The following is a 19,180-nucleotide window of genomic DNA, read 5'->3' on the forward strand; positions in this document are numbered from 1 at the left end:
GTATCGAAGTATGTAACCTAGCATTACCATACATAGTGTTATTTATTCAATAGTACTATACAGGGATAGTCAAAATTATGTTAACACTTAAAAACAAAACATACAGCATATGTGCAAGATGATTTATTGGAGGGTCTCAACCTGTTTGCCATCGTGTTCAACACACAAAAAACAGCTAGCAACACCATTTAATCTGTCACCCATGGTGTACGTCTCTTTACTGGAGAAAAAGAATCCATTAGTGTTGACATAATTTTGACTAACCCTGTATATGGTGACCCAAGGCCACAGACTTTAATTCCTAACAAATCCCCAATTCTCCAGTGTACATTACATCATAGAATGGAGGAGGAGGTGAAGTAGAAAATATAAGTTTTGGTTGATCAAATGTTGAACTGTACAAACCTTACTGCAGTGTCCAGCTTTGGCTCCAAAGGAAGTAGGTTACTCTCGAGCTAAGGTCTCACATAGTCAAAATCACTTCACAGTTGATGATTTTGAACCTTCTGGGGGTCAATCTTTTGTTGAAATACATGAGAGCCAGGGAGCTACCTTGACAACCGGGAGGGTGTGGCTTCCATCCCTGGAAAGTTTCATTGTGTTGAAAACTGCTGTGGGTCAAGTGCTGGATGAATTTATCTGTCACAGCTGTGAAGGCATACATGAGGCTTACATAGGTTACCATAGAATTCCATTGCAACCCATCCATCCATTATTTGTAACTGCTGTGCAGGGTCGCGGGCAAGTTGGAGCCTATCCCAACTAACTATGGGCAAGAGGCAGGGTACACCCTGGACAAGTCTGACACACAGAGACAAACAACCATTCACAATCACACCTACAGTCAATACAGAGCCACCAATTAACCTAACCTGCATGTCATTGGACTGTGGGGGAAACCGGAGCACCCGGAGGAAACCCACGCGGACACGGGGAGAACATGTCAACTCCACACAGAAAGACCCCTGTCGGCCGCTGGGCTCGAACCCAGGACCTTCTTGCTGTGAGGCGATAGTGGTAACCACTACACCACAGTGCCATGTGTTAAAATTGTGTTGAATTTTATTATAAATAAAGCAGCTGTGTGTTCAGTTTCCAGAGTGGTGATGATCATTTCAGCTGATCACATATCTGTGGACCCTGGATAAAACATCACTCTGCTCTGTAACATCACTCATTATTCAGAGATATCGTGGTATCAGATGAACTCGACTGATGTGAGGCAGATTGTCAAGGTAGGCAGTGGTGTAAGTGGTGTGTGGATAAAGGATTTTATCCATGAGCTGCTGAAATGTTGTGGTAGCCCCAAATAACCCGAACGGAAGGGTGGCAAGCTGGTGTAAATCAAACATAGTGGAAAAGGCCGTTTTTTTCTTGGGATAAGGGAGTCAAGCGGATCTGCCAATATCCCTTTGTTAAATCCAGTGTTGAATAAAAGCAAGCCACACCTAACCGATTGAGCAGTTCATCAATGCAAGGCATTGGGTAGGCATCAAATTTAGCCACCGCATTGACCTTGTGATAGTCCACACAGAATCGAACCAACCGGTCAGTTTTGGGAACCAACACTACCGGCTGCTCCAGTCACTATGTGACTCCTGGATTATCCCCATCTCAAGCCTGACATTAAGTTCATCCTGAACTACAGGTTTTTTGTGTTCAGGTAAGCGGTAGGGGCGGCTACGCACCACCACCCCTGGGGGCGTCTCGATGTGGTGTTCTATGAGGTGGGTCTGACCGGACAGGGGTGAGAACACATCGAAAAACTCCTCTTGCAACCTGGCAACCTCTATGAGTTGGGACAGTGAGAGGTGGTCTCCCTGGGGACTAGGGTGGGATGAGCAGTGGATTTTGTTTTAATTTCTGGCCCCAGCTCCTCCCTCTCTGGAACTACCATTGTCAATGTGACAAGGACCACCTTGTTCTATAGTTTGAGCAGATTAAGGTGGTATATCTGCCATGCCCCACCCCATCCATTCACTTCACCTCACGGTCAACATCCCCAACTCATTCTGTGACTACAAAGAGCCCTTGCCACATAGCAAGGAATTTAGAGCTCGATGTGGGTAATAATACGAGAACCTTATCTCCAGGTGTGAATTCTCTAAGGCATGCCTCCTGTTGTACAGCTGGGACTGGCACTCTTGTGCCTGCTGCAAATTCTCTTGGGTGAGGTGACTGAGGATGTGGAGTTTTGCATGCAGGTCAAGAACATAGGCGAAGGGCCAGCCGACCTCCTCCAGTGTCAGCACATGAAAATGCTGTTGGTGTTGCTCAGGGGAGTGGCCGACTTGCTGCAGGATTTTGCACTTTAGATTTGCATATTCCAGTCAGATGTCTGCATGCATTTGCTGAACCACGAGCTATGCTTCACTGGTCAGGAGTTGTAAAAGGCAGGCCTCTCGCTGCTCATCCAGCCATCCCCATGCCTCTGTGGCTCACTTGAAGAGCTCTAAAAAGGCCTCCAGGTTGTTGTGTGGCCCCATCTTTGTAAGGGTGATGTGGGGGACTCTGGGGCTAGGGCACCTGCTGGAGTGATGAGGTGCAGGATCACCTGGTGGTCCTCTTACTGGGCCTGCAGTAGGGCCTTGAAGTGCCACTCCTGTTCAGTCCACATAGTGACCAGCACCTAGTGCTGGTTTTGTTGGGTGGCAGTGAGGGCATGGACGATCTCCTTGAATGGGGAGGACTCCATGGAGATGGTTCCCTTTTAGCGTCTCGGGTTTCAGCACAAGTGTAACAGTTCCCTGACAGGGGTGCATGCTGAACAGACAGGAAGGCAGGTTCAGATTCACTGTTTTGATTGTTTTGAAGAAGGCGGAAGTGTTCGCCGAAACTGTCAACAAGCGAGGTAACATACGTAAAAATACGTGTCTTAAGAAACGAACTTAAAAGAATAGGTTCAGATTCACTTTCAGGTTTTATTTACAAAAGAAACCAAACAAAAATACGCTTTCCAGTGGTCTATAACTGACAGATTTGCACAACCAACACGTAATGAACAGGTGTAAGTCCAGCCAGGGTAAAAAAAAAACCTTCTCTCTGCTCTTCTCCCCCTTTTATCTGCCCACCATCACACACACAAACACACAGATACAGCACATTAATTAACAACAGGTGTTTCCACTTTGCCACTCACCTTCCCTGGCTTCCCTCTCCATTCACAAACTGGCACTCGACCATGCCCCCGCTGCCACACACAGCAACACTAACACTAGGGTGGGTGTGTCTAATGAGTGTGTTTTTAATTAATTAATTAATTAATTAATTAATTAATTAATTAATTCATTCATTCATTCATGCAGCAGTGACTCACATGAGAAGGTACCAGAGTCCCTCCTACTTAATCCGAATGAACAGAGTCATACATTTGTCTCATGATTAAAGCCATCTCTCTGCCTGTCTCTCAGCAGGAAGACAACCTGCACCACACTGCTGAGTTGACCTGTATGACCTACACCAGAATCTCCTGATGGAGCAGAAAACATTGAACAGCACGATTCATCACAATCACAGATGATCTGCTGTGATCTAGATCTGAGCACAACATTTGTACAATGATTTTGAATGAGTTTCGTTAAATAGATTGCTGTGGTCAAGATGACTTGGTTTTAGCTCAGAATAAGCTCCGTGCGATGTCCTGTTCAGAGTGTGTGGTTAAAACCACCAGCAGGGCAGATGCCGTGCCTGTGATGTGAGAAAATCATTGGACAGATAAAATACAAAACAGGATGTCGCATGGTGTGACTAAAACCAGACCTGAAACATCTCATCTCATCTCATTATCTCTAGCCGCTTTATCCTTCTACAGGGTCGCAGGCAAGCTGGAGCCTATCCCAGCTGACTACTGGCGAAAGGCGGGGTACACCCTGGACAAGTCGCCAGGTCATCACAGGGCCGACACATAGACACAGACAACCATTCACACTCACATTCACACCTACGGTCAATTTAGAGTCACCAGTTAACCTAACCTGCATGTCTTTGGACTGTGGGGGAAACCGGAGCACCTGGAGGAAACCCACGCGGACACGGGGAGAACATGCAAACTCCACACAGAAAGGCCCTCGCCGGCCATGGGGCTCGAACCTGGACCTTCTTGCTGTCAGGCGACAGCGCTAACCACTACACCACCGTGCCGCCCGACCTGAAACATGCTCTTTTTTTTTTTTTAAACTGTGCAACAGCCCTGGAGGATGTTTGTGAGAAATGGCCAGACTCCTGTTTACATTACTATTTGGTGAGTTCGTACATACATCAACAAATTCACAGATAGTGATACTAGTTATACTCTGCATGACTGTTATTAGCCACTGTAGCTGTGAAAGTGTGAGTATTGTTCAGAGCTCTGGATGTATTTATACACAATGGCAGGTTTGGACAGTGATGATGAATCTGCTCTCTTGCTCTTCTTTCAGGTTTCTTTACATCGTGTCTCTTTGAGATCGCTTCAAGTGGTCATTTATCTGTCCATCCTGGAGAAAACATCACCCTGCTCTGTAATGTCACTAATCATTCTGAGATATCATGATATCGACTGAGATCTGAATAACAGCTGCTGATATCTGCTAAACAAGGGAACATGAGGAAAAACTTTTTATTCAGTTATAACGTGGACGAGAGTCACTTTGATTTCACAGGAAGCGGCAGTTCAGTGAGTTTAGTGATTACTGGTGTTAGAGAGACAGATCTGGGATTTTATTACTGTGGAGGAAAAAACAGAACGACGCACACTGAGTTTGGGAAACCCATCAGACTGAACTTTACAGGTGGGTGCCAATACTTTATGCAGTATTAATGTTAATAGTGTCTTACTGGATATTTGTGTACTTATTTGGCATCACAGTTTATGTCATTAAAAAAAACATTTTCACTTCTATTTTCATGGATAATCTGGCAAATCTCTTAAACCCTTCTAAAGAGGTGAAAGGTTTCAGATTTTGTAAAAGTGTAGATTTTATGAAACAGTAGAAGTCGTAATTGTTTGGACTTTTTATTATATCTGCTCACGAGGGTCTGTTTTCACTCATTTTATCAGCTCAGGTATTTTGGAGGTTTCTAGCTGAGCATGTAATTAAATTACAATATTTGGGTGCCAATATTTTTACTCAGTCTGATTCTTACTATTCAGTTTTGTTTTAATATGTGTTATCAGTTATTTCTTAAAATATCATTATTGATAAAAATTCAGGAATTATTTTTTTCTTCCAGGTTTCTTTATTCTCCTCAGCAATGCGTTAGTGTGCAGCAGTTTATTACAGCTACAGTTCTGTAATCAGATAATTGCCTCAGATAATCAGATCGATTTGGTAAAGTGTGTTCAACACTTTTAAAAAATCGAATATTTCAAAATGCACATTGTTGTGGTTTTTGATGTTGAAGATCCTTAATCAGCTGTGGGGATTGAATGAGCCAAGTCAGGTGTGCTGCTGCATGGCTGGAATGAAAACCTGCAGCCACAAGGCCCTTTATGGATCAGGTTTGACACCCCTGCTCTAGAACCTGGATATACCTTTCAGCATTGATAGTGTCTTTCCAGATGTGTAAGCTGCCCATGCCACACGCACTAATGCAACCCCATACCATCAGAGATGCAGGCTTCTGAACTGAGCGCTGATAACAACTTGGGTCGTCCTTCTCCTCTTTAGTCCGAATGACACGGCGTCCCTGATTTCCATAAAGAACTTCAAATTTTGATTCGTCTGACCACAGAACAGTTTTCCACTTTGCCACAGTCCATTTTAAATGAGCCTTGGCCCAGAGAAGACGTCTGCGCTTCTGGATCATGCTTCGATACGGCTTCTTCTTTGAACTATAGCGTTTTAGCTGGCAACGGCGGATGACACGGTGAATTGTGTTCACAGATAATGTTCTCTGGAAATATTCCTGAGCCCATTTTGTGATTTCCAATACAGAAGCATGCCTGTATGTGATGCAGTGCCGTCTAAGGGCCCGAAGATCATGGGCACCCAGTATGGTTTTCCGGCCTTGACCCTTACGCACAGAGATTCTTCCAGATTCTCTGAATCTTTTGATGATATTATGCACTGTAGATGATGATATGTTCAAACTCTTTGCAATTTTACACTGTCAAACTCCTTTCTGATATTGCTCCACTATTTGTCGCACAGAATTAGGGGGATTGGTGATCCTCTTCCCATCTTTACTTCTGAGAGCCGCTGCCACTCCAAGATGCTCTTTTTATACCCAGTCATGTTAATGACCTATTGCCAATTGACCTAATGAGTTGCAATTTGGTCCTCCAGCTGTTCCTTTTTTGTACCTTTAACTTTTCCAGCCTCTTATTGCCCCTGTCCCAACTTTTTTGAGATGTGTTGCTGTCATGAAATTTCAAATGAGCCAATATTTGGCATGAAATTTCAAAACGTCTCACTTTCGACATTTGATATGTTGTCTATGTTATCAGTTTTTGAGATTTGTAAATTATTGCATTCCGTTTTTATTTACAATTTGTACTTTGTCCCAACTTTTTTGGAATCGGGGTTGTATATAAAGCAACCTAGACTTACATTATTGTAACCCCAACGCTCATAAATAACCATTAAAAAACAATGAGGGCTTCAGTGAATGTCCATGCAGAATGGCTTTTCTGTAAAAAGGCAGAAGAAGCACTGGTGGTGGAGGCCTCATCGTCACTGTTGCTGGTTGTTTCAGTTGGCTCTGTGTGCACCTCTGTGACTTGCACAGTTGGGTGCTGTGTTTTTAAATGCCTGTGCAGATTGTTTGTTGACCCCGACTTGAAAGAAATGCTTATCTGGCAAATGTTGCATTTTGCTTTATTGTTCGGCTCACGGGTGAAGTGCGCCCACACGCTGCTCCTTTTCCTCTGGCTCATTTCCAAATCCACGTCTGTTCTCCTCCTCACTCCGACTGCAACTGAACTGACGGTCTCTCCCACTGGCTCTCACACGTTTTTTTTTGGGTACACGTGAAGACAGCTTGCACAACTGGTGCCATCTCTCCCCCAACCCTCCAATTCTCCACTTAACTACTCTGAAACAGAGCCACGCAGGGTTTTTTTTTTCTTTCTGGAGAGCGCACATGCAAGCAGCATGACCACAATGGGCTGCGCTCTGACGACCACCTCCCACTCCCCGATGTCACATCGGTGCCTATTTGTCTGATAGCTACATTTGCATATCAGACAAATAGGCACCACTGTGCCCTCACTGTAACCTTTCCCTAACTCAGTGAAGGGAGGAGGAGTAAAGGAGGAGCTTTTTCATCTGAAACACAGTACAGAAAAAGAACGACAGAAAGAACGGCTCCCCCAGCTCGAGACTCGGTTCTCATCGTTCATGCCTAGGAGCCGTTCAAAAGAATCGGTTCGTTCGCGAACATCACAACACTAGTTGAAACACATTTTCTGAAATATGGAGCCCAAAAAGAAACGGACTTGGTCTTATTTGTGGGTTGGCAGGCTCACGATATCTGAGCACAAGCTCTGAAAAAGTGAGTTTTTCCCACACACCTCCTGAACTTTTCCAGCTTCTTTACACTGAAGGAATAAATTACAGGAGTGTATTTGGCTCAGGAAATTGCAGCCTGTTCAAAAGTAATGGAATAAGAACAACTATAGACAAAACAAAAACAACAAATGCAGACACCTCCACTAAAACACATAAGCTAGATACTGGATTAAAGAATACATAAAGTAGACAGGAGAAGCCAGCACCTGTTACGAGCTCTGATTTCTATAAAGCTCTTGCTCATACTGAGTCTCTCTCATGTGCTGATATTGTAGTGTTTCAGCTTCACAGCTTTATGTGGAGATCAAACAGGAATGTGCTGATGGACCTCACAGAGGTACGGCTGTTAAAAATGTAGAAAACATACACTGAAATCTTCCTTGTTTCTTTTTCCTTTTTCCTAACTGAGTCGATTTTGTACTGTGGCTCTGTTGGGCTCAGAGACGTCTCTGTACTCAGAGAGATCACACTGATGTTTCCTCAATGCGAGAAAAGAAACACAAGGAGGGAAATGATGAGGATCAGCAGGCGAGGGCAGTTTATTCCAGCTTCACCTGGAGACAGAGAGATACTTTATTCTAAACATTATTATCAAATAAAATCTTAAATGGTACCTTGGTAGAAATGTGATAAACTTTGATCTGATAAAATGTCAAATATAATGGCAATCCTCATCATTTATATTTATTTAACTTTGGTTTGATATTTACTCACCTGAGTTAGATTGTGGGTCTTTTTTACTCCCTTCAGGTTTTTCTGAAGAGGAAAAAGGAAAAAAAAAGTGAGACAAAGTCTCTTGTTCACTCTTCTCTCCTCTACAGTTATAAATATTCTACTTCATGACTGTAAGAAGACTGAAACTCATAAATAATACAGTCCAAAGTTTCTCCCAGTCCGCTCCTGCATTTTAAATCTATTTTACGATCTGAGTCAATATGTCCAGGACAGTGAACCTCAAACACAAACAATAATAAATAACACTTAAAAGATTGAACACTATTGTTTGATTATAAAATAACAATTATGTTTTGGATGCATATTTAAATAGAAATGTATAAGTAGGACATTTAGTGAGGTTACATCTAATCAATTTATTCATAAAAAGCTTACAGATCATTCATTTACCAAAAAAACCCCAAGCAAACAAATGAAAAAAACTCCATAACAATTTTTCTACTATCATGTTTTTCTGAAATGGAACAGACTTTCCTGGAAAATGATCATGTATTAGTCACACACAGGCAGCCATTTTAAATACCCAATAAATACCTGTGGCTGCACATTTTAAATTAATGCTGCACATTTTAACTTAAATCTGGAGTCTATCCAGTGTGCAGCAAGGTGAAGCAACAACACTGGGTGAACATCTAAAATCAAAATGTCAGCAGTAAAACTGACTGCAGTCCCATCTGTAAGATGGATCTTACAAGTGGTCATGAACATTATTGTAAAGGTCCTGTATGGCAGTGAAGTGGATGATGTCCTGCAGCTCCAAAAGCTCCAGAAGTTGACATAAATGTCCATTCTCTACAACAGGGACTAGCTGGTCATACAGAGCAATAAGTTCAGCTAACGTCTCTGTAATTTCTCTTGCCATGTTGTTTAGAGGAAACGTCTCTTTGAAGATATCCTCCAGTCTTTGTTGCTTTGGAAAAGTATTTTCTTGAGTGACCTATGTGAACTCGCTGTATTCCTTCAAATGTTTGACCATATTGGTTGTATTTAAAGTGGCTCTGTTGGTATTTCGTACAGTGCATGTGGCTGTTGTGCTATTTTTGTTTTCTAGTTTTGAAACAGTTCCACACCGCAGATGTTTTATGACACGTGATTTTCTTATAACGTGCTCTACTGTTGCATGCTGTAGAAGTTGCGGACTTAGAGACAGTTACAAAAATAAAAGAAAACAAAGCAATGAGGCACAACCCCAAATCAGAAAAAGTTGGGATAGTATGGAAAATGCAAAAAAAAAAAAAGAAAAGAAAGCATCAATCCATCCATCCATTTTCTTTAGCTTATCTGAGGACAGGTCGCAGTGGCAGCAGGCTAAGCAGGGTATTCCAGGCATCCCTCTCCCCAGCAACGCTTTCTAGTTCCTCCTGGGGGATCCCAAGGTGCTCCCAGGCCAGATGAGATATATAATCTCTCCAGCATGTCCTGGGTCTACCTAGAGGTCTCTTCCCAGTTGGATGTGCCCAGAAAACCTTCAAAGGAGGGCACCCAGGAGGCATCCTATTCAGATGTCCGAACCACCTCAGCTGACTCCTTTTGACATGAAGGAGCAGTGGCTGTACTCTGAGATCCCTCCAGATGTCTGAGCTCCTCACCCTATCTCGAAGGGTGAGCCCAGCCACTCTACGGAGAAAGCTCATTTCAGCCGCTTGTATTCGTGATCTCATTCTTTCAGTCATTACCCAAAGCTCATGACCATAGGTGAGGGTTGGAATGCAGATTGTCTGGTAAATTGAAAGCTTTGCCTTCCTGTTCAGCTCCCGCTTCACCATGACGGATTGGTACAACGCCAGCATTACTGCTGATGTTGCCCCAATCCACTTGTCCATCTTACGCTCCATTTTACCATCACTTGTGAACAAGGCCCCGAGATACTTGAAGTCCTTCACTTGGGGCAGTAACTCACTCCTAACCCGGAGGGAGCACTCCACCATTTTCCAGCAGAGAACCATGGCCTCAGACTTGGAAGTGCTGACTCTCATCCCAGCTGTTTCACTCGTGGCTGCAAACCATCCCAGTGCTTGCTGAAGGTCATGCTCTGAAGAAGCCAATAGAACCACATAATCTGCAATAAGCAGAGATGCAATTCTGAGGTTCCCAAACTGGACACCCTCCTCACCCCAGCTGCACCTTGAGATCCCATTCATGAATATCACAAATAGGATCGGTGACAAGGGGCAGCCTTGGTGGAGTCCAACACCCACCGGAAACATGTTTGACTTTGTGCCGAGAAATTGTACACAGCTCACACTTTGGTTGTACAAGGACCGGATGGCTCATAGCAATGGCCCCGATACTCCATACTCCCACAGTGCCCCCCACAAGAGCCCCTGGGGACATGGTTGTAAGCCTTTTCTAAATCTACATACAAAACACATGTAGACTGGCTGGTGATACTACCATGAATCCTCCAACAACCCTGCCAAGGTAAAGAGCTGGTCCACTGTTCCACGGCCAGAATGGAATCTGCATCGCTCCTCCTGGCTCTAAGGTTCGACAATCATTCAGAGCCTCTTTTCCAGCACCCTGGAATAAACTTTCCTGGGGAGGCTGAGCAGTGTGATACCCCTATAATTGGAGCACATTCTCCAGTCCCCCTTTTTGAAAAGAGGAACCACCACCCTGGTCTGCCACTCCACAGGCACTGTACCTGACCTCCATGTGACACTGAAGAGGTGTGTCAGCCAAGACTGCCCAACAATGTCCAGAGCTTTCAGCATCTTAGGGCAAATCTCATCCACCCCTGCCACTTTGCCACCAAGGAGCTTCTTGACTACCTCAGTGACCTCTGTCAGAGATATGGGTGAAGCTTCCCCCAAGTCCTCAGACTCCACCTCCTCCATGGAGGACATATAGGATGTGTTCAGGAGTTCCCCAAAGTGCTCCTTCCACTGCTTGACAATATCCCCAGTTCTGGTCAGTAGTTCTCCCCAGCTGTACACAGCCTGAGGCAAGCCCTGCTTCCCTTTCCTGAGTCACTGAATGCTTTGCCATTCCTTCAGGCCAACCAAAAGTCCTTCTCCATGGCCTCCCCAAACTCCTCCCACACCTGGGTTTTTGCTTTGTTACGGCCAATCCATGACGAGCTCAGAAGTCCAACAAAAAACACTACTTGGGTTTAGATCAGGCAGGCCGTTCCTCCCAATCACCCCCCTCCACGTTTCTCCATCATTGCCCATGTGAGCATTGAAGTCCCCCAGGAGAACTATGGAGTCCACAGTCAACACCCTTTCCAGGACACCACCCAGTGACTCCAAGAAGGCTGAATATTCTGCATTGCCATTTGGTGCATAAGCACAAAGAACAGCCACAGTTTTCCCCCCTCTGAAAAATTGCCACCTTAATATGGTGGAGGGGTTTGGGTGTCCCGGTGATCCTCGGAGATGTGTTGTCGGGGGTGTTAGACCCTGGTAGGGTCTCCCAAGGCAAATTAGTTCCAGGGGAGGGGCCAGACTAAGAGCAATTCATGAGCCTGATGAAATGGCAGCTGCAGCACCTCACCTGGGAGTGGGAAACTGGAGCCTCCTCCTGGAGTCACACCTGGGAGGGGAGCTCACCAGTGAGCATCTAGTGGCCGGGCCTTGGCCCAGGGGCCTGGCTGGGCATAGCCCAAAGAAAATACATGTAGCTGCCACCATGTGGGCTCACCATCCGCAAGAATAGGCACCGGGGTCGGGTGTATTGTGAGCTGGGTGGCAGGCAAAGGCGGGAGCCTAGGCGTGCTGATCGTTGGCAACACAGACTAGTGATTGGGACAGAAGAAGAAAACAGTGATTTCTAAATTGACTTTGACTTGTTTTCCATTGCAGACAGAATGAACCCAAGATATTTCATGTTTTGTTGGTCAACTTCATTTCATTTGTTAATATACATCCATTCCTGCATTTCAGACCTGCGACACATTCCAAAAAAGTTGGGATGGGGGCAATTTAGAGCTAGTAATGAGGTAAAACAAATAAATAATGATGTGAGGTGAAACAGGTGACTGTAATCATGATTTGGTACAAAATCAGTATCCAGGAAAGGCCTAGTCTTTGAGGAGTAAATATGTGCTTAAGATCTCCAGTTTGTCAACAAATGCATGAGAAAATTATTGAAGTGTTTAAAAACAATTTTCCTCAAAGAAACATAGGAAGGGATTTGGATATTTCACCCTCTTTCATGCATAATATCATTAAACCATTCAAGGAACCTGGAGGAATTTCAGTAAATAAAGGGTAAGGGCGGTGTGAATGTGAGTGTGAATGGTTGTCTGTGTCTATGTGTCAGCCCTGTGATGACCTGGCGACTTGTCCAGGGTGTACCCCGCCTTTCGCCCGTAGTCAGCTGGGATAGGCTCCAGCTTGCCTGCGACCCTGTAGAAGGATAAAGCGGCTAGAGATAATGAGATGAGATGAGAAAGGGTAAGGGCTCAAGTCTAATCTGAGTACCTGTGATCTCCAATCCCTCAGATGGCACTGCATCAAGAACCGTCATTCATCTGTAGCTGATAGAACCACATGGTCTCAGGATTACTCTGGTAAACCTTTATCAAGCTACAATACGGAGTTACATTCACAAACACCAGTGAAAACTTTACTTTGAAAAAAGGTAGCCTTACAGGTGCTGGTCATAGAATATCATGAAAAGTTGATTTATTTCAGTAATTCCATTCAAAAAGTGAAACTTGTATATTATATTGATTCATTACACACAGACTGATATATTTCAAATGTTTATTTCTTTTAATTTTGATGATTATAACTGACAACTAATGAAAATCCCAAATTCAGTATCTCAGAAAATTAGAATATTACTTAAGACCAATACAAAAAAAGGATTTTTAGAAATGTTGGTCAACTGAAAAGTATGAACATGAAAAGTATGAGCATGTACAGCACTTAATACTTAGTTGGGGCTCCTTTTGCCTGAATTACTGCAGCAATGCGGCGTGGCATGGAGTCGATCAGTCTGTGGCACTGCTCAGGTGTTATGAGAGCCCAGGTTGCTCTGATAGTGGCCTTCAGCTCTTCTGCATTGTTGGCTCTGGCGTATCCCATCTTCCTCTTCACAGTACCCCATAGATTTTCTATGGGGTTAAGGTCAGGCGAGTTTGCTGGCCAATTAAAAACAGGGATACCATGGTCCTTAAACCAGGTACTGGTAGCTTTGGCACTGTGTGCAAGTGCCAAGTCCTGTTGTAAAATGAAATCTGCATCTCCATAAAGTTGGTCAGCAGTAGGAAGCATGAAGTGCTCTAAAACTTCCTGGTAGACGGCTGCATTGACCTTGGACCTCAGAAAGCACAGTGGACCAACACCAGCAGGTGACATGGCACCCCAAACCATCACTGACTGTGGAAACTTTACACTGGACCTCAAGCAACGTGGATTCTGTGCCTCTTCTCTCTTCCTCCAGACTCTGGGACCTTGATTTCCAAAGGAAATGCAAAATTTACTTTCATCAGAGAACATAACTTTGGACCACTCAGCAGCAGTCCAGTCCTTTTTGTCTTTAGCCCAGGAGAGACGCTTCTGACGCTGTTTCTTGTTCAAGAGTGGCTTGACACAAGGAATGTGACAGCTGAAACCCATGTCTTGCATACGTCTGTGTGTGGTGGTTCTTGAAGCACTGACTCCAGCTGCAGTCCACTCTTTGTGAATCTCCCCCACATTTTTGAATGGGTTTTGTTTCACAATCCTCTCCAGGGTGTGGTTATCCCTACTGCTTGTACACTTTTTCTACCACAACTTTTCCTTCCCTTCGCCTCTCTATTAATGTGCTTGGACACAGAGCTCTGTGAACAGCCAGCCTCTTTAGCAATGACCTTTTGTGTCTTGCCCTCCTTGTGCAAGGTGTCAATGGTCGTCTTTTGGACAACTGTCAAGTCAGCAGTCTTCCCCATGATTGTGTCACCTACAGAACTAGACTGAGAGACCATTTAAAGGCCTTTGCAGGTGTTTTGAGTTAATTAGCTGATTAGAGTGTGGCACCAGGTGTCTTCAATATTGAACCTTTTCACAATATTCTAATTTTCTGAGATACTGAATTTGGGGATTTCATTAGTTGTCAGTTATAATCATCAAAATTAAAAGAAATAAACACTTGAAATATATCAGTCTGTGTGTAATGAATGAATATAATATACAAGTTTCACTTTTTGAATGGAATTACTGAAATAAATCAACATTTTCATGATATTCTAATTATATGACCAGCACCTGTATGTTAACTGTGTCCAGAAGCGCCGTCAACTTCTCTGGGCTCGAAGGCATCTGGGATGGACCATCACACAGTGGAAACGTGTATTGTGGTCAGATGAATCAGTATTCCAGGTCTTTTCTGAAAAAATGGACGCCATGTGCTCTGAAGACTAAAAGGACCATCCAGACTGTTACCAGGAACAAGTTCAAAAGCCAGGGTGTGTCATGGTATGGGGTTGTGTCAGTGCCCTTGGTAAAGGTAACTTACATTTCTGTGATGGAGCATTAATGCAGAAAAGTACACTGAGATTTTGGAGCAACATATGCTGCCTTCAAGACGACATCTTTTCCAGGGAGATTTCAATGAGACAATGCAAAACCACATTCTGCACACATTACAAAGGCCTGGCTGTGGAAGAAAAGGGCCTGTCCCCTCTGTCCCCAATAGAGAATGTGTGGAAAATTTAGAAATTAAAAATATGACAATAACAACTCTGTACTGTTGCACATCTTAAGACCTGTTTGCAGGAAGAACGGGAAAAAAATAACACCTGAAACACTTCATCCCTTGGTATCTTCTGTCCATAAACATTCTTTAAGTGTTGTGAGAAGGAACAGAAACATTATAAAGTGGTAAATCCTTTACTGTCCAACTTTCTTTGAGGTGTATTACAAGAAACCATGGCCCAATCGTTAAAGAAGCAACTTTGGGACCAAAAGGTTGCTGGTTCAATTCCCTGGGCCCGCAAGAATGGATAAAGTGCCTGTGAGCAAGGCACAGAACCCCCAACTGCTCCCTGGGCATACTGTATGTTGCTCTGGATAAGTGCACCTGCTAAATGTTATTAATGTAAGAAAAGTGTTTATTTTGGAAATAAAAATCACAAGGCAAAACATCAAATACTGTGCTGTTGTGTTGTTTCGAGTGCAATACAGATCAAATATTATTTACAAATCATTTTCATTTTTAACTTCAATTTCAACATACCGCCCCAACTTTTTCTGATTTGTGGTTGGAAATAACAGATATTAGACTTAAAAAAACAAACAAACAAACAAGCAAACAAACAAACAAACAAACAAACAAACAAACAAAAAAAACCCCATCTCAATCCATCTGAATGTGGCTGGATCAACTTTGATACCAAAACATCACAAAACCCTTCGAATCATATCAGGACATCCCTAATATGTCTCAAATTTATAATAGAGTGATCGGATTAAGAACCATTTTAATACTTAATCAGCTCATGTGACTTTTAGATGAGGATTGAACTGACATCACGCTACACTTCAAAAGTAAAAAAAAAAAAATCCTTTGTGTGACACAAATAACATCCATCCATTATCTGTAGCCACTTATCCTGTTCTACAGGGTCGCAGGCAAGCTGGGCCCATCTCAGCTGACTGTGGGCGAGACACACCCTGGACAAGTCATCAGGTCATCACAGGGCTGATACAGAGACAAACAACCATTCACACCTATGGTCAATTTAGAGCCACCAATTAACTTAACCTGCATGTCTTTGTACTGTGGGGGAAACCCACACAGACATGGGGAGAACATGCAAACTCCACACAGAAAGACCCTCGCCAGGCATTTTAAAAGGTCATAGGCAACGGTCGGAGGTGAAACGTAGAATATCAACCTTATTGTCTAGAAGAACGACCCAAAAAGTGAATTCAATCTTTCTAGTGTCTAATTTGCACCCTAAAATTGAATAAAACGGATAAAATATACTGTTTTGCCCAATTTCCGAAGGTTTGTTTACATCTCACTTATGCGCACCTTCACGGCCAGGAGGCATCATCGTGAAATAATTTAAGCCAAACAGACTGGGAGCAGCTCTGTGTTTACTTGTGAACCATGCACACGTGTACGGACTTTGGTCGTGAGAGGTTGTGTAAAATGTCTGAAAGTGATAGCGATTTTGAAGTAGGAACTCTCCAAATTGAATAAAGAGGTGAAACCATATATGAATGAATGAACCCTTTATTATCACTAGTCACAAGTACCAGCGAAATTGACCATCAACCTGTCCTTATACACACATACACACAATTGACAGAGGGGGAGTAGACAGGACAGGAAGACAGGGATGAAAAGAAAAAATACAGAGTAACATGAGGAGAGGGGAGGAGAAAAAAAGCAACCCCACACTATGCTCCTGTGAGGAGGACAGTGTGGGAACATTAAAAAAAACATCTCAGCACATAAGCACAAAATAACACAAGTACACTTTACAACATGAAAACTCGGGACTTGAGGGGGGAGGGGGGATCAGGGGTGGGCAATAAGGGGGGGGGGGAAGGAGGTAGAGGTAACCCAGGGCAAGCAAGCAACCATCTGCTCCTGCAGCCATGATGGCGCTGGTCACGCACCCACTTGTCACACTGGGGGTAAAAGCGGCGACCACGGGAAGTGGGGGAAGGAATGCGAGAGCATCTCACAGCAGTGACCTTCAGGGGGAGATGTTGTCCCAGAAACAGCCTTGGCTGAGGCCAGTGCTGTCTGAAGGAGGCAAAAGCAGATAAGATTGGGATTGTTTGGTCTTGGGGCGAGTAGACGCATTCTTTTACACGACCACTCTGTCTGTCCATTCTGGTCTCTGAATCAATCCATATCCTTTGCAAAGCCGAAAGCTTCTCCATGATGTCATCCATGTTGCGGTTCAAGTTCTGAATAGCCACAATCTGAGTGCCGACAGCTCTGCCCACCGCTTCAATCATGTCGGGCAGCTTTATGGGGCTTTGAACAGCTGTCACTGTTTTCTGATTTCCTTGATAAAGCAGGGCAATCCCTAATCCAATCAGCAAAAGTCCTGTAATCATGGTTCCGAATAGGTAAATGTCTTCAATGTCCTCCACAGAAAACGTTCCGGCAGGACAGGCGGGTTCCTCTGAACCCAGGCTTCTCGTCGAGGAAACTGTGTCAATTTCGTTAGGAGACCAGTTTATCAATTCCATGATTTTTTAGTTTAGAGAGCACTGCAGAGCAGTGGCGGCTGGTAGTCTTTCAAACAGGGGAGGCTGGTCGGTTACGATATTTCCAGATTTTAAAATAAAAAAAAAAAACACATCAATTTTGCCCATATTCTTGCCTCTGATATGGCTGATTGTTGGCAGGGTCACAAACTGTGAAATAACAGGTTCTTTTGGCCCATTAGCCTACTGTCCAATATACATGATGGTGGTGTTGGGGGGGTATATTTTCACATTTTATATTTTAAAATTGTGGCATGTTGTTTAAAAATTGATCATTATTGAAAGCAGCTCTTTGTCAGGAACCTCAGCACTAACAGCAGAGTGTTCTGGAATAGGCACAAGCACTGACCTTGGGGAGCCAAACATAGAGCTGGGTGCCACACATTTCATTCAGTGACACTTTCCCTATATTTTACTTATTTTGACTGAGAAATGTTTTATTGACAATTTTGATAACCCTTCACTTTTAATCCAGGTCTGTAGTGTGAAATGTTCTCGGCTGTGTTTTTGTTTAAAAATGTTTTCCAAATTGTAGCTGTGTTTAATTCATATCCAGAAAAAAATATATATTCCAATATAATATACTCAGCATAAACATTTTAAATAGATTCTATATTTTTGGTCCATCCATGACATATTACTAAAGTAGCCTATTTACTGTTGTTGATGTGGGTCACTTGCTGTTAGCCAATTCACTTTCTCGTACCAGGAGAGCTGAAAGGAACGAGTATTATTCCCTACCTTTTTCACCAAGTCAATTTGAGGCGTTGGTCTACCCTGCTCTTTTATTTTAATTTTTTCCTCGAAAGGAAGACTTGCAAATGGCTTCGCCAAAATTAAATCATCAATGCTTGGCATCCGTGCGCAGCTTTCTTGCTAGCTGACTAGCCCCCTCAAGTTCAAGTTCAGTCACTCAAATAAACGAAATTTCTGGAACTAAGATAGCAAACTTGACAACACTATATTTACACTTTATTTACAATGAAAATATATACAAACTAAAAAAGCTGGTAGAAACCGTATGTAATGAATGAAATCGAAATGTAAGCTGATCTCTTACAATACACCACACCACTTGCGAATCCGCATGGGACTGAACTGAAATTCACCGCTGCCTGTCTATATTTGAAACGAGCTGTCAATCAAAGGAAATATCCGGCCACTTTCACCAATCACCAGTCTCCTCGCAGAAACTGCCATGTCCCTCCCACTGTGAGGCTGGGAGTCCGTGGGCGGGCATTTTTGCAGTATTTGTCCAGTAACCATCTTGCATTTTGAGATTGACAAGAGCATAGCTCCCAAATGCCATTGAAGTCCACTGAGGCTGGGAGTCCGTGAGACTCCGTGGGCGGGCATTTTCGCAGTATTTGTCCAATAACCATCTTGCATTTTGAGATTGACAAGCGCATAGCTCCCAAATGCCATTGAAGTGCACTGAGGCTGGGCTGCATCGCGCTGTCATGAGGGGGAAAACTCACGCACACATTAGGCGAACTGGGGAAACTTATAACGGAATGATTTCGCACTGTAGTTGGGTTGAGCACATATATTTCTATGATTCTGGATCTGAAATAGCAATGTTATAAGGTCGGCTATAACATAAGCCTAGCGCAATTCATCCTACATGATGTTCGTCATTTTTAGAGGAGGCTGAGCCTCCCTCGTTGTCTTAGAGCAATCGCCCATAGTGCAGAGAGAGTCTCTCAAAAGTATAGACAGATGAGACAAGACAAAGGAGCATAAGCAGGGAACAAAGGGAGAGGAGAGGAGAGCAGAGAAATGCGACCGCCCTCC

General features: G+C 43.6%; 1 protein-coding gene across 1 annotated transcript in view; it reads right to left on the reverse strand.

The window, feature by feature from the left end:
- Positions 1-6,378: 6,378 nt before the first annotated feature.
- LOC132882142 (butyrophilin subfamily 1 member A1-like) overlaps positions 6,379-19,180 on the reverse strand; it is a 59,337-nt gene continuing 46,535 nt past the window's right edge. The window contains exons 7-8 of the mRNA XM_060915409.1: positions 8,205-8,246; positions 6,379-8,044 (exon numbers count right to left, since the gene is read on the reverse strand). Coding sequence (XP_060771392.1) covers positions 8,030-8,044; positions 8,205-8,246 — 57 coding nt within the window. The 3' untranslated portion in view covers positions 6,379-8,029. The remainder of the gene's footprint in view (positions 8,045-8,204; positions 8,247-19,180) is intronic.

This window comes from Neoarius graeffei, chromosome 2, assembly GCF_027579695.1.
Source record: "Neoarius graeffei isolate fNeoGra1 chromosome 2, fNeoGra1.pri, whole genome shotgun sequence".
In the NCBI taxonomy this organism is placed as follows: Eukaryota; Metazoa; Chordata; class Actinopteri; order Siluriformes; family Ariidae; genus Neoarius; species Neoarius graeffei.